The following is a 13,788-nucleotide window of genomic DNA, read 5'->3' on the forward strand; positions in this document are numbered from 1 at the left end:
GCCCAGCTTCTTTTCTTTTCTTTCTTTTTTTTTTTTTTCATGGTACTAAGGATCAAATTCAGGGCCTCATGCAGTCTAGGCAAGCATTCTGCCGCTGAGCTATACCCCCACCCCTGAATGTCATATTTAATCTCAGAGTTTTGTTGCTTCCCCAAGGTGAAATTGAAAAGGAAATGATCTTTGCAGACCATGAGTAAGGCAACTGTTGAGATGGTAGTTTATCAAGTCATGCTAAAGTGTCAGTCGACATGAATTAAGACAGATTGGATGAGGTTATTATACCGTGGGGATTCCCTAAGACAAAGCTACTTGAATAGTGTAGTCCAGGGAAGTACTAACAGCTCAGCTATCCTTTTATTTTCCTCACAAAGTAATCTATTTGAAAAGATGTTTATTCAATGAAGGAAGGAAAGGAGGAGGAGAAGGAGGGAGGGAGGGAAGAATAATAATGCTTAGAAAAAAGCAACTAAAGGTTGTTTCAATTATGCTTCTGAAGTGCTAGCTGGCATGTTTCATAAAGATGAGAGGCTACTTAAATCTGTTAAGGGAAAAAAACATAAATCTCTCTCTGCTCTTGAAGAGTGGAGAAATGACAAAAGTGAATCTGTTTTTGCAGCAAAAAGCAGAAAGCCTTGTACAGAAGTAACCCAAGAATTAAAGAGCCTTGCATGTCAGAGCTATCTAAATGTTTGATGAATTGAAAAGAAAAAGAACATTCATGGTGATTATTATTTCTTCCCCAAATACCTGATATAAAAAGAAGTGGCCTCCAAGTTGTGGAATGTAAATCTTTTATTAAAACAGTTGTCTTTCCACAGTAGTAAAGCTTTGGCACATACAGTATAAAAAATAATCACCAACCATAATTATACCAAATTTCTCTTATCAACCGCATACCAAGTGTCTTCAATACAATTTTTTTCTGTATAAAAATACTGAGAAAAATTGATAAATAACAGGTAAGAGAAAGACACTTCTAAGCAACTGTTAGAATCATTTGGAAGAAGTGAGTACTGTGGATATTTTAAATATCACAGTAGCAAGGACACGCCATTCCTATAGTATTGTGGGCCAGACAATTAAATGAAAGCAGAAGTGTTTGGGCAACTTTCCTATTTAAAATTTTGGTAACATTATTCAATACATTATGCAAACCAAATCAGACCGAGAATCATTTCATTTAAAATACTGAGCAGTATTGACGATTCTGAAGCAGAACAGGCAACATACTGCCCTAATTTATGAGAAAAGTCTCAAAACACTTCCCAGGGTGATGCTTGGAGAAGCTGTGAGTTGAGCTGAAGCTGGAGTCTCCAGAGCAAAAGGCTAAGAAAGAAACAAACATTCAAAGATGGAATCTGCTAACATCACTCGACTTCGGATAGACCATGGCAGACATAGATGCTTGTTCCGTTGGGTTGCAAATATTACTCTCTGGAATCTTCTTTGTCAGCCTGCACATCTAAAGGCATGAAGCACTCGATTGGGCAATCAACATTCTATTAATGGAAGAAGAAGAGAATCAGTAGCAAATACTCTAAAGTATATGGGGGTGTGGGTGGGAAGGGGAGACTTGTGACAACGGTTCATGGAAAGGAAACTTTCTAGTTTGAAGAGCCCAGCCATATACTGAGCAATGAGAGATGTTCAAAAATTCAATGATGCTTTAGGATACAGTATCCCACACAAGTCACTTAAGAGATCTTTAAAAACAAACAAACAACAACAACAAATATTTGGTTCATTCAGAAGAAAGGAATCTGCAGAAAGAGATTCCCTGTCATGCACCCAGTTACATTTAGGGAGAGTCTACAGGGGCAAATGGACTTACAGTGTTTGTTCTCTGATGATATCTCGGTGTATACTGGTTGGGGGAGTGACCTGAGGAGGGGCCTTCAGGAACAGTTGAACCACCTGGTCTGTAACAGTTGTCACAGAGCCAGCCCTGGAGGAGAGAGATGAAACAAATGGAGCTTAGGACAGACAACCCAAGGACATCAGAATTAGTGCTTGAGTTAAGAATTTCAGCTCTTGTGCATTGGTCAAATAAAAGCAGTTAATCACTAAAGAAGCACCGATGAGAATCTCATGCATTTGCAACTCTTGGAATACATTTTGGTTTATCACCAAAGCTCACACTAGTCTCTGCATACACTGTCTTTCTCCTGGAAATTCCTCTCTTCTCTTCCTATCTAAATCCCACTCAGTCTGCTAAGTCTGATTGCAGTCCCAACATCCTCAGCATTTTTTTTTTTAATACTAGATGATGGAAGAGATTGTTTCAAAGAATCCTAGAGCTTTTAAAAGAGACTTGAGACCACCTTCATTATACAGCAAAGGAAATAGAGATCCAGAGGAGAGGAGTGGCTTGCTGGGAGGGAGAAGGGAGTCACACAATGGGCCATGGTTTGGGGCTGCCACCACAGAGCTGGGCTGACTCTAGCCAAGGTCTTTCCAGCATCGTATGGCTACTCCCTTCCTAAACCACCCTGGCCAGTAACATGGAAGTCTTGCCTCTGGCCAGCAATGGAGTGGAGCATAGGAACAGACCACGCTACATCAGTAAAGCTCTCTCAGATTTTTGCCTGAAGTGTGAGGAAATGAGAGTTCTCTTTCTCTGTTCCTAAATTGGGAGATGGTAAAATTGAAGCTGGTCATGGATGTCACCAAAAGCAGGGAATCTACTAGAAAAGAAAATGTAGCCCAAGAGCAACAGACTCCAGATGCCATGGTGGGAGCTGCCCCTCAAGCTGGTAGATACAGAACTTTTCAGTTATGGGAGACATTTTGCCCACTAACTTGAACAGGACTTTTCCTTTTGCAACCCAAAGAACACTAATATATTCTTTCTTATTTTTTTTATATATATTTTATACGTTTTTTCATATCTTTTAAATATTCTAGACATTTTCCGTTTTGTAGCCTACTTCCCATAACACCTAACATAATACAGGTCAATGCCTACCCACAGAATCAGGAATGTTCCTACTCCTGTCATAAGTGGTTCATTGAGCACTTTGGAACAGAATAGGGGTCACAGAGGAAAGGTTTCACATTCATTAAGTAACAAAGAGACTGAAGTGTGACCAATGTCTACTTTCCAATAAATTCTCCTTTACACATTTTTATACCAAGATGACTGAGTTCTATGACCAGTCTTTATGAGAGAAAAGGGGGGGGGGGGGTTGAAAGAAAGAGACCAACTTCACACACTAGGGATGGAATCAGATCAGTTTCCTTGGGCTGTGTCCCTTGGTAAGGTGATGCAGACAGAACCCTGAAGAAGCTTCCCTGCTGCCAGATGAATCTCCCCAAAGTACATTTTCCTTCACGCTCATTTTCTTCTTGTGCATCTGTAACTGGTTAATGCCAAATATATCATGCTGTGGACCTCGCCTGGGGTGGAAGCATGTTTCCTTCGCATGGATCAGAATTGGGAGCGCTGTTAGGAAAGGCATGTCTCCATTGAAAACTAAGGACTATGACCTTCCATTACTTTCCAGTTACAAGAGTCATTTCCCTTTGAAATTTCACTTATTTGGGAAAGGCACAGCATTCTGTTGTTACAATGAAGGAGGGCATATATTAGAAATAGCTGAGGAGTACTGGCTTAAATAGTGGATTTTTTTGCCATCTAATTTCTGACAACAAGACACTTAGGCAGAGGTTTGGTTCACTGGAGCCCACCTGGGCCAGTTCATCCTATCCCTGGGGTTGTGCTTACTGACTTTCTGCTCCCTTAACCAAATCTCAGCCATCCCAAGTCCAGCCAGTTTATGCTTCTCTTTTCCATAAACCCTTTCTTGCTGACTCCAGTCTAGCCAGAACTGTATTTGTCAGACTCAACTCAAAAACCTTCCTTAATTAGCTTGATTTTAAATACATACTAATGTAATTTCTGACTATATCATTAAGTAAGAGCCATGACCACTTCTCATTTCCTGTTTGTCCCATTTACTTAGCACATTAGTACAGCTAGTACAAGGATATATTTTTGGACTGAGAGAGGGCACAAAGTGGAATTTTCTTAGACCCAAAGTATTATTTGAAATATTTCACAACAAGGCCACAGGGAAATTGTCCATCAGCATAGAGCTGGCTCCTCGGTGCCAGGCATGGGGAGGGGCTGTCTGCCATCCTCAGGGAGGATGCTCCAGAGTCTTATCAACTCTTCATAAGAGGCACGGAGGCACCTTGTACACAGCATGTAAATACAAGAGCCTCCTCTGTGTCATATCTAAATTGCAGGGAACCTGGCACATCCCATCTTACCTGCTGGCCTCCAAAGCATGTGCAGGAACAAATGGCACCTAAAAATTCCTTCTGCCACCGTTCTCCCACCTGGTAAACCTTCCCATCATCGTAGCATGTTGTCCCATCTACATGCAGGCACAAATCAGAAGCACATGTAAGACCAAGAACAGCAATGCAGACTCAGCTTGATACAAGGGTGGGTTCTATTTTATCCTAAATTTGTATCATCAAAGTCCAAATTACACAAATTTATATGAATCATCATAAGAGAGGTACTACTCCTCAGATCTTAAGGCAGCATTTCCACAAACTAGATCTAATAGGTTCAATGGAAATCATATTTTAAAAGTTGAATTGACAGACCAATAGAGACTTCTTCCACCATTTTCACTGCAGATAATGATCAAAATACTCAGAAAAGTGCTAAAGTGGCCTGTAATAACATTCCATCATGACTCCTTTTTGAGGCTCAACTCCACTTTTCCAAATCAAAAGATGAACAAAGCCTCTGTTCAAACCTCAAGGGGACCTAAAGTCTCCAGTCCATCCTGTGAATGGGAGTTACAGCCCATAATGGAAGTGGGTGTGCCAATAGAGCTCTGGAAACCATTCTCAATGACCTACCGGGATCACACTTGAATTCTCCTTTCCCATTGCCCAGGCACGTGCAGCTCAGCATCTCGCCGGTGTCTGCCCTGCGAGTCCACTTCTCCCCAATCTTGTAGTTCACACCATTGTCGTAGCACCATTCTGTGTGGGTGGGAAAATCACAGGCAGAGTTATTTGTGTTCTGACTCTCAAAAGCACACCTGAATATAGGATTTTAAAATCCACACATCTGGAAAGAATGACAAGTTAAAGGTCACAATCCCTACTGTGAACTGATTCTTCAGTTGGGCTTAAAAATATAGTTTCTACTATTTATTATTTTCTAGGCCATTTTTAAGGCACTCCATAGTAATCATGTCATAGCACTTGGTCAATGATTTCCATTTGAATTTTTGTTAAGGTTTCAAATTGTGGTGAATGAAAGCAGGATCAGAGTAGTCTTTTAGGAATATATATATATATATATATATATATATATATATATATATATATACACATATATTTAAAAAATCAGTTTTGTATTTGCAGAGACCTTAGATACAAAGAAGTGCGATGAAACAGATCAGCATTTTCTTTCTGCCATGACCTCTTGCATGTAAGTTGAAAGAAAGAATAAACATAGATGACAAAACAATGATAAACCCTGGCTATCATCCCTACAAATAGAGATCTGGTGCTGAAGAGGATCCACAAGTCCTATCCCTTTACCATATGTAAAAGATGACTTTTAGTCTCTGAGATTTATACTAAATAGAACACACTTAGGAAGTTTACATCAGAATGCATTTTTTCTTCTAATTTATAAAACCAACAATTCACAGGATGGACTGGAATTTTCTTCCTCAAATTGGAAGAAAAGGCATTAAACAACTATGACATTCAAGCAAAGAATATGTAAGTTGATCTAAAGACTCTCATAAACAACCTTAGAGTTCTGCTCCCACAATTGCACCTAATACACAGAAAAAAAATAGGCAGACTTTTAAAAAGTAGTTCATTTTCAGAAGTTAAAAACCAACCACCTCATTGCTGCCAAATGTTAGCACACGCAACTCTACTGCAGTGCACGCCCATACTTCTGCTCAGCCTCCCAATTTTATATACCATTTTCAGGTGGCCAAGCTCAGAAGTCTACACTGTAAAAATTCAATCCAGATTGAATTTCAATCTGGATTAAGCCATTTCATGTATACAAGTCAACTAAAACACTTTTAAGAAATCTTTAAAAATCTGTTCTGTTTTACTTCCATGAATATGATTTCTATAAAAGTCGATAAAAGGCTTGTTTATATGGTATAATGGTTAACACCGGTAAAAATGAACCAATGGTCAATAATGATTATATCTCCTAAAATCAAAGAATAAGTGAAAGGTTATAAATTCTAATACTAACTCTCAAAGCACAATAGATAAATCCTAGGATCACTGTAATTTGAAATATTAAAATCTCTATAATTTGAAAATCAAATATTTTTTGGTGAAGTGGCTTTTAAATATGGACAAGTAGAATATCTGTACATTTTCCTTTACATTACTAGCAATATTCAAACTATGTGGCTGGTGTGTGTGTGTGTGTGTGTGTGTGTGTGTACATATTCAATGTGTGTATTTGTGATGTGTGTGTATAATGTGAAAGTGTGTGTGTAGTACATGTGTATGTTTGATCTGTGCTAAATGGGAATGAGTATGAATCATCACCTTGAACCACATTCAACACTAAAGATTAAAAGAGAATTGAGGTTTCTCTGGTACTCTCAATGAGAACTGACTCCACTGAGTTTGACTTAACAGAAAATTTCAAAAGCATCACCAACAACTTGCTTTAATCAGTAATTGTATTAGCATATGAGTTGAAATGAAGCAATATTCAACAAGTAAAATTTCCCATCATTTTTCAATGATGCAAAATGTTACTTTGAGTTCAACAGTTTTCTCAAATGTTTGGAAGAGCTTGTGTCTACCAAACATGACTCCTTGGTACGTTAATGCGAATGTATGGAACTGGAGGAGATGGAGGAAGAGTGGATGGTCAGAGCAAGCTACTCACTAGATGAATCACATCTGAAATGCCCACTGCCAAAGCCTAAGCACTGGCACGTGAGTTTAAAACCAGTTTCAGATATTCGCTCCCATTCGTCTCCAATGTCATAATGGGAAGCCGAGTAGGGGTCATAGCAGGTGTCATCAATAGGTTGGTTTGGGCCTATGAGCAAAAGGAAGAAAAAGCAAAAGAGACATATTATTGGTGGTTTGGAAGAAGAAGAAACCAGAACATTATATACAATGACTTAATCTAACAGAAAAATTCCGGTAGCTCTAAAATTCCATCTGTTCCATGGATGCATCAGCCAGTCTCATAAGTGAGGTAAAGGTGTAGCCAATGGACACTTGCCACCAGCATCTGAAAAGGAGCCCATCTTTCACTTTTGTCTTTAATTGTAAAAATGATCATTCTGGTAAATCTACTTTATAGAACATGGAATGGACCTTGAGGCAATTTAAGCTAGGTAAGAACAAGGGTAGCAATGCCTCTCCATCAGGACCTGAGTGACCTTGAGCTAATTATTTAGCATCTCTCTCACGAGGCCAAGAAGCCAACGCATTGTCCCTTTGCCAACCTGTAGAAAGTGCTCACTAAACTAAGAAATATTATTAGAGGCTACCTTCTGCTTATAATGCAAAGGTCTTAGCATTTTTATATACTGTTATAATGCAGTCTTCACTTTTATTATTGCATCTTTTTTGCATAATAGTTTGCAAAATAGTTATTATGATAGTAAAACTGATTTTATTAATAAAAACCAACTGTTTCAAATAGGAGAAATCAAATGGGAAGTACATGAGTTAGGAATAAGCAACAGTCTCATCATGTGACCTAAGATCTTGTCTCTTTATGTTTTAGAAAAACTTGTTTTAAAATAATTTGTGTAAGCCAGGCATGCTGGGTACACACCTGGAATCCCAGCGACTCAAGAGGCTGAGGTAGAAGGATTGAAAGTTTATGGCCAGCCTCAGAAAAATAGCAAGGCCCTCTCTTAAAATAAAAAATAAAAAGGGCTGGGGATGTGGCTCAGTGGTTGAATGCCCCTGAGTTCAGTTCCTGATATCAATAAATAGATAGATAGATAGATAGATAAACAATCTGCAAATAAAGCATGCCTCAAGTTATTCTCTGAAAACTGAATATGATAACTTACTGTGACTTTAAATCTCACTGTGTGTGTGTATTTTTTTAACAGTGTAAAATCAAATCCAGTAGATATTGGAAGGGCCTAATATTTCAAAAGGCATCACTCTGGAAGGAAATATATTTTAGAGAGCTAAAAAGTCTGAAATGTCTCAAAGTCAAGAGACCCTGGCTATCATGAAGAACACTACTACTAGGAATAAGAAGTAGGAAAGAAAAACAGAAAGAACTTAAGACTATTAAATGGGGTTTCACTATTCCAAAAATATTCAGGAGTTAAAATTCTACTGTAACTAATGTTATGGAGATAGAATCTTTTACAGAAAAAAAAAAAGATATGGAAAAGCACAAAAACCTTTATGCTCTCAAAAATTCCTTTCACACAACAATTTTGCCATTAAAACCACAAAATGCAATACCTAACAACAAACACAAAAGAACCTCCCCACAGCCTGCCAGCAGTTAGCTGCTATAATTCTCCAAAATTTACACATGTAAAACAGTAGTCTTTTGTCAGATGAAGAAGGCGGCTGAAATTACATAACTGGACCCTAGGATGAAATTCTGTCACATGGCATAGACAGGAGTTACCACTCCTTGTTGAAGTGGAGAGGAGACCCTTCCAGTGGGACGATTCAGGATTCATGATTTTGATTGTTTCCTATCTCATTTTTCTGGGTGAATATCATCAGCTGCTGCAAAGTAAAAGCCAGGTGGCATGCTACTGGCTTGAAAGGACTTGCAAGGTGCTACAAAGAAGAGTCAGTGGTTGCCGGGCACAGTGGCACATGCCTGAAAACTCAAGCTACTTGGGAGGCTAAGGTAGGCCAGCTTCAGCAATTTAGCAAGGTCCTAAGCAACTTAGCAAGCTCCTATCTCAAAATAAAAAATAAAAAGGGCTGTGGATGTAACTCAGTAGTTAAGCACCCCTGGGTTCAATCCCCAATACCCGTCCCCACCCCATAATAAAGTCAATGGTCATTTAACCCTTATGAAGGTTTTACACCTATATCACCAGGAGAAAAAAAGTGAAATAACTTTAGAATAAGGAAGCTCTTTGGATAAAGATGCGTTGCAAAGGAGAACTTCCCATTAGTTTTGGTACTAAGAATCACTCTAGGGGACCACAGCATGGTGAGAAGGAAGGGATATGGGAAAGTATACCAGGAAACCAGAGCCTCAGATCAACTCAAGACACTGGGAAGTTCAACACTTTTGGGCTAAATAACTGAAGCCCTTCCCAGGCCTGTCATCCTAACACTGCATGTGTGTTGGTGAGCACACTTAAAGTTAAATGAACTTCAGGTTGCTCATTTACTTCATATTGATGGTAGGCATACTTCCCACAGTGCAAAGGCAACAAGCAACAAAGGAACAGGCACTAGGAAAAGCCTTCTCTGGTGCAGTCCAACAAGGAGCGTGTGCCTAAACCACACGCGAATTTACATACCAGGGTTGCCCACAGTCACAACCTCCTCCAGAACCTTGTGCCTCTTCAGGTTTTTCATTGCCTCCACTAGGATGTTGTAGGTGGCCCCTCGGGTAAGGCCTGTCAGAGTGGCACTGGTGGAAGTTCCAGGAACTCGGAACTGCAATTATTGGTACAGCCAAAATGGGGAGAGAGCATTATAGTAAAGAACAGATGCGGGCTCCCCTGGTCCCTTATCATTAACCCTCACTGTTTAAACAAATCAAAGGGAAACTAATAAAGACCAGGGGTATACAGGAGTCCCAACTGGCCAGGGAGAGAAATGGAATGAGCAAGGAACAGTCACTTCTCTCAGATTTTCCTACCCAAAGTCTGCCTATGTGCTCCATAGTTAGCAGGAGCCCTCGACGACACTAGCTGCCTCTTAATCCTACTAGATGTGGCTCTGTAGAAGCCCATGGAAGCCCTGCATGATCCTTTCACATCAAGCACAGACACTGCTCTCTGTGGAGACAGGCAGGCCATGCACAGTAAGCAGTAGACCACAATGCAATACAGAGTCCTTAAAACAATGGCACATCCTCAAACTCAGGTTTCTAAGCTCAGGAATCTCCCACAACATAGTCATTTTTAAAAACTGTGCCAGTGTGACAAATTAAAGGATGGGGTTTTAGTAAGAGAATCGGTGACTTCTAACAGCTGACATGCACAGCTCCTCCTACATTCTTTTTCCTTGTACGTACTACAGATAATGGGATTCTTCAAGGACAAACTAAGAATGGTGCACAAATGTAAATTCAGTGGAATATCTTTCTTCTTTTCGAAGATCATCTCTTTGTTCATCTTACTATGGAGCCTCCAATGTGTGAGGATAATACAAATGATTTCATTCTCTACTGAATAAAAGCTAATGACACTCTCTGGTACATCCTCCCAAGTAGAGCCATCTGGACTTTTAATAAATGATCAGTGCTTAAATGTGCCATCTCTCTAAAAGTCCTAGAAGTAGCCATTTTACATCAGAGCCTCTTAATCCTCCTAGTAAGAAGCCCATGGGAATTGATAACCATTACCAATTAATAACCATTATCAATTCAGGCAATGAAGACTGTTTATCAACCTGATCAAAGCCCCTGGGGAAATCAGCAATTCTCAGATTACAAAACACTTTCCCAGAAGGAAAAGTCTGTCACTTCTTTCCTCTAATTTATTCCTTTCTGAGCTTCCCAGCCACAGGCAGGGAGGGAGCTGATTACCTGTAAGGGTTCTTCTGTCGTGCCAATGGGCTGACATGAAATGATATACTCAGAACTGTCCTGGAACGGGGTCCAAGAGATGGTTGTCTGAGAGAGAACTTCTTGTCCTGTAGAGGCATTTGGATTGAGCTCCGTAATGTGAGGGTAGAGGTGGTAGTCTACTTCTCCCCTGGGGACATGAATCTCATCTATTGTCGGCGAGTATGGTCTTGGCCTATGCCTTACGGGGGTGACCGCTGTGGGTGGTGTGGTCCTCCTAAAACCATGTTCCTCAATGACCATTTGTTGCCCCAAACTGGGCTGCCGATGGCTTGTGCCAGGAAGCTGAATACCGTTTCCATTGTCAACCCCAGGGCTGGTGATGAATGGGGTCTTTGGAACTGTGGAGGGAACATCCAAGATCTCTGGTCCTTGAAGATTGGGGTGAGGAAGGGTTACCAGTTGGGGAAGCTCATCTAGCCAAGAGAGGTTAGAGCAAAAAAAGCAAAGCGCGTTAAGTTTCAGTAAGTAGCAACCATTATCAATTGAGGCAATGAAGATTGTTTATCAACTTGATCAAAGCCCCTGGAAAACCAGCAGTTCTCAGATTACAAAAAACCCCACTTTTTCCCAGAAAGAAAACTTTATGATTTTTCTCAAAGGTTTCTTTATAGTTTAGAAAGAAAAAAAGTGTTAGCATGAATTTATTAGAGACACAAAGCTTTGAACCACTGAGCGCCATTGAAGCTGCCTCTGTTCAAATTAAGCCTAATGAAACTGCAATGGGTAGTGCCTCCCCACCCCATTCTCTTCTCTCTTTAAACCTGAGAAACAAATTATAGGAACTAGAATCCACAGCGATCATGTCAGTATCAGAAGTATGAGAATTACAGAGGTTTAAATCAGAAGTATAAGAATTACAGAGGTTTAAATCAATAGTTTTCATGGTTGGAAATGGTAAAAATAGGTAAGAACACATATTTGTTTTTAAAGCTTTCCTAATGCCATATGTATAGCACTTTCTCCAAATTCAACTAAAACCGAATGACAAAGTAAAACATTATTTAGTTCCAAGTTTCAGAATTCAAATAATATGACAATGGGAGGGGTTTCTATCCCTCCTTTTTTAAAAAAAAAAATAGTCAACACAAAGTATAAAAGAATAGCAAATTACAACTTGGTTTTATATTTCATATCGGATTTGAATTTTTGAAAGGTAATAACAAGGTTTTATATTGACTGGCCTTTTAGTAAAGAAATAAATAAAATGGAACTCTACAGAGGATGTTCAGTTATTCCTCCTGTCAGAGAGTACAAAATATACTCTGGGCCATTAGAAAAGCATCCATGAGATACGCATCAAAACATGGAGACCCTTTTCACAATGCAAAATCCATCATTCATTAGTTTGGTCTTAACGTTCCTCTCATTACCCGGAAAGTGCTTTTTACCTGTCTTTTTCCTCCCAATCAGGGGCTCACTCTTCTGGTTGTTCTTCAGGGCAATGATGTAGATTGTGTACTCGGTTCCTGGTTCTAGGCCTGATGGGTAGAATAGAATGTCATGTCATATGGGGGGCTCAGCCACTCCAGCAGGAGTCAGTCCCAGCAGCTGAGGCTCCTGGGGAGCAAGCATCCCTTGCTAGTCAGCCCTTGACCTCTTAAATGGTAAAACTAGTACTTATGCCCCATTCCAGGCATTCTCTCCAATGTGGGTGGTTGGGGTGGCTCTGCCTCCAGACCTACTCTGTGGTACACAGCAGTTAGGCAAGTCCTGCAAGATTACCAGAGCTATAGGGAGCTGAATGTGATGGCAGGATCACACTTAGTTTACTTTGAAAAACATCATTTTCTAGCACTGAACTGACAGATAAGCTTACAGCAAAACAGAACAAAAACAAACAAACCAAAAATCCCCAAATCTAGTTATGCCACTAACAGTATTAAAACTTGCATTTTCATGAACTAGTGCCTTTTGAGATATATTGAGTTCTCCTGGTACTGTGTGGAGAATGCCTTTTGAAGTGCAGGGCTTCCCTTTCTCATGATATAGCATCAAAGATACAGATGGAGTTTCAAGACTTAGACTGACGGAGGGAGTAAAGAGGAAAGGGAGGGAGCACAATACCAGTAATAGTGGCCTCTGTGACACCAGGTTGGGGCCGAGGGACCACTTCTCTGGGAGGGGACCCAGGCTTCTCATATTTGATGATGTAGCCAGTGATCTTGGCACGGGGCGGCTGCCATGCTACCAGCAAGGAGTTGGGGGTGGTGGTCAGGAAGCGCAGGTTAGATGGTGCATCAATGGCTAAAAGAAAACAAAACTGTCTCAGAAAATAAAAGCCAAGAAAATGTTCCCATATTCCCCCCAGCCCTTTTAATCAGACTTAAGAGAGTGAAATTCTGTAAGCTCCTCCCATGGTTCACAGGGAGTCATATTACAAAGACCCTTCATTTGTTTCTTAAGTTCATGTGTCTGATGATACTACAAGCCAGTGGTGTCCCTCAGCACAAAGCAGTTACCAGTGGAGGCATCGATGACCACGGGGGAGCTGTGGGCATTGTCGTTCAGGGTATACAGGTAGATCTTGTAGTCCGTGCCGGGTTGCAAACCTGGGATATGAGAGGAGATGGTTTTTATGTGTTCTTCTTTACTAGGAAACTTTTCAAGCTCACACCTGCAATTTTCTTGGCTCATCTACCCACCCATGTTTATGCAGACCACGGGAGTGGTCTACCTTTGAACAATAAAGTAGAACATGGTGTGGATATTAACTGTTATTGTGGAGCATACTTAAAAGCAAATCACTAATGCAGAGAAGGACACCGACTAAAATAAATTTTTAAATGCAAAAACGCTATTTTAGAAGCAGTCCTCTTGGAGAATGAGGGGTGGCCCACTGAGTGTACTTTCTCTATAGGGTAATTAGGTGGTCATTATTTGGTACCCGGAATCAGAATTGTACAGCACAAAAAGACCTAAATTGATCTATTTTATCAAATTCCCTCTGAACTTTAACCTTTATTAAGTAATGTTGTTTGTCTTTATTAATTATGTCTTTTTAAAATCTATAT

At 40.0% G+C, this 13,788-nt stretch overlaps 1 protein-coding gene across 10 annotated transcripts in view; it reads right to left on the minus strand.

Moving 5' to 3' along the window:
* Window positions 1–789: 789 nt before the first annotated feature.
* Fn1 (fibronectin 1) overlaps window positions 790–13,788 on the minus strand; it is a 64,884-nt gene continuing 51,885 nt past the window's right edge. For 5 of the 10 annotated variants that reach the window (XM_026402345.2, XM_077803499.1, XM_026402347.2 and 2 more), the window contains 10 exons: window positions 13,237–13,326; window positions 12,842–13,021; window positions 12,166–12,255; window positions 10,736–11,190; window positions 9,501–9,639; window positions 6,911–7,066; window positions 4,879–5,004; window positions 4,273–4,379; window positions 1,832–1,945; window positions 790–1,499 (listed from right to left, as the gene is read on the minus strand). In XM_026402345.2, coding sequence (XP_026258130.2) covers window positions 1,428–1,499; window positions 1,832–1,945; window positions 4,273–4,379; window positions 4,879–5,004; window positions 6,911–7,066; window positions 9,501–9,639; window positions 10,736–11,190; window positions 12,166–12,255; window positions 12,842–13,021; window positions 13,237–13,326 — 1,529 coding nt within the window. In that variant the 3' untranslated portion in view covers window positions 790–1,427. The remainder of the gene's footprint in view (window positions 1,500–1,831; window positions 1,946–4,272; window positions 4,380–4,878; window positions 5,005–6,910; window positions 7,067–9,500; window positions 9,640–10,735; window positions 11,191–12,165; window positions 12,256–12,841; window positions 13,022–13,236; window positions 13,327–13,788) is intronic. The other 5 variants (XM_026402352.2, XM_026402350.2, XM_026402349.2 and 2 more) reach the window with 3 other exon arrangements.

The sequence above is a fragment of the Urocitellus parryii genome, chromosome 1 (assembly GCF_045843805.1).
Source record: "Urocitellus parryii isolate mUroPar1 chromosome 1, mUroPar1.hap1, whole genome shotgun sequence".
Classification (NCBI taxonomy): Eukaryota; Metazoa; Chordata; class Mammalia; order Rodentia; family Sciuridae; genus Urocitellus; species Urocitellus parryii.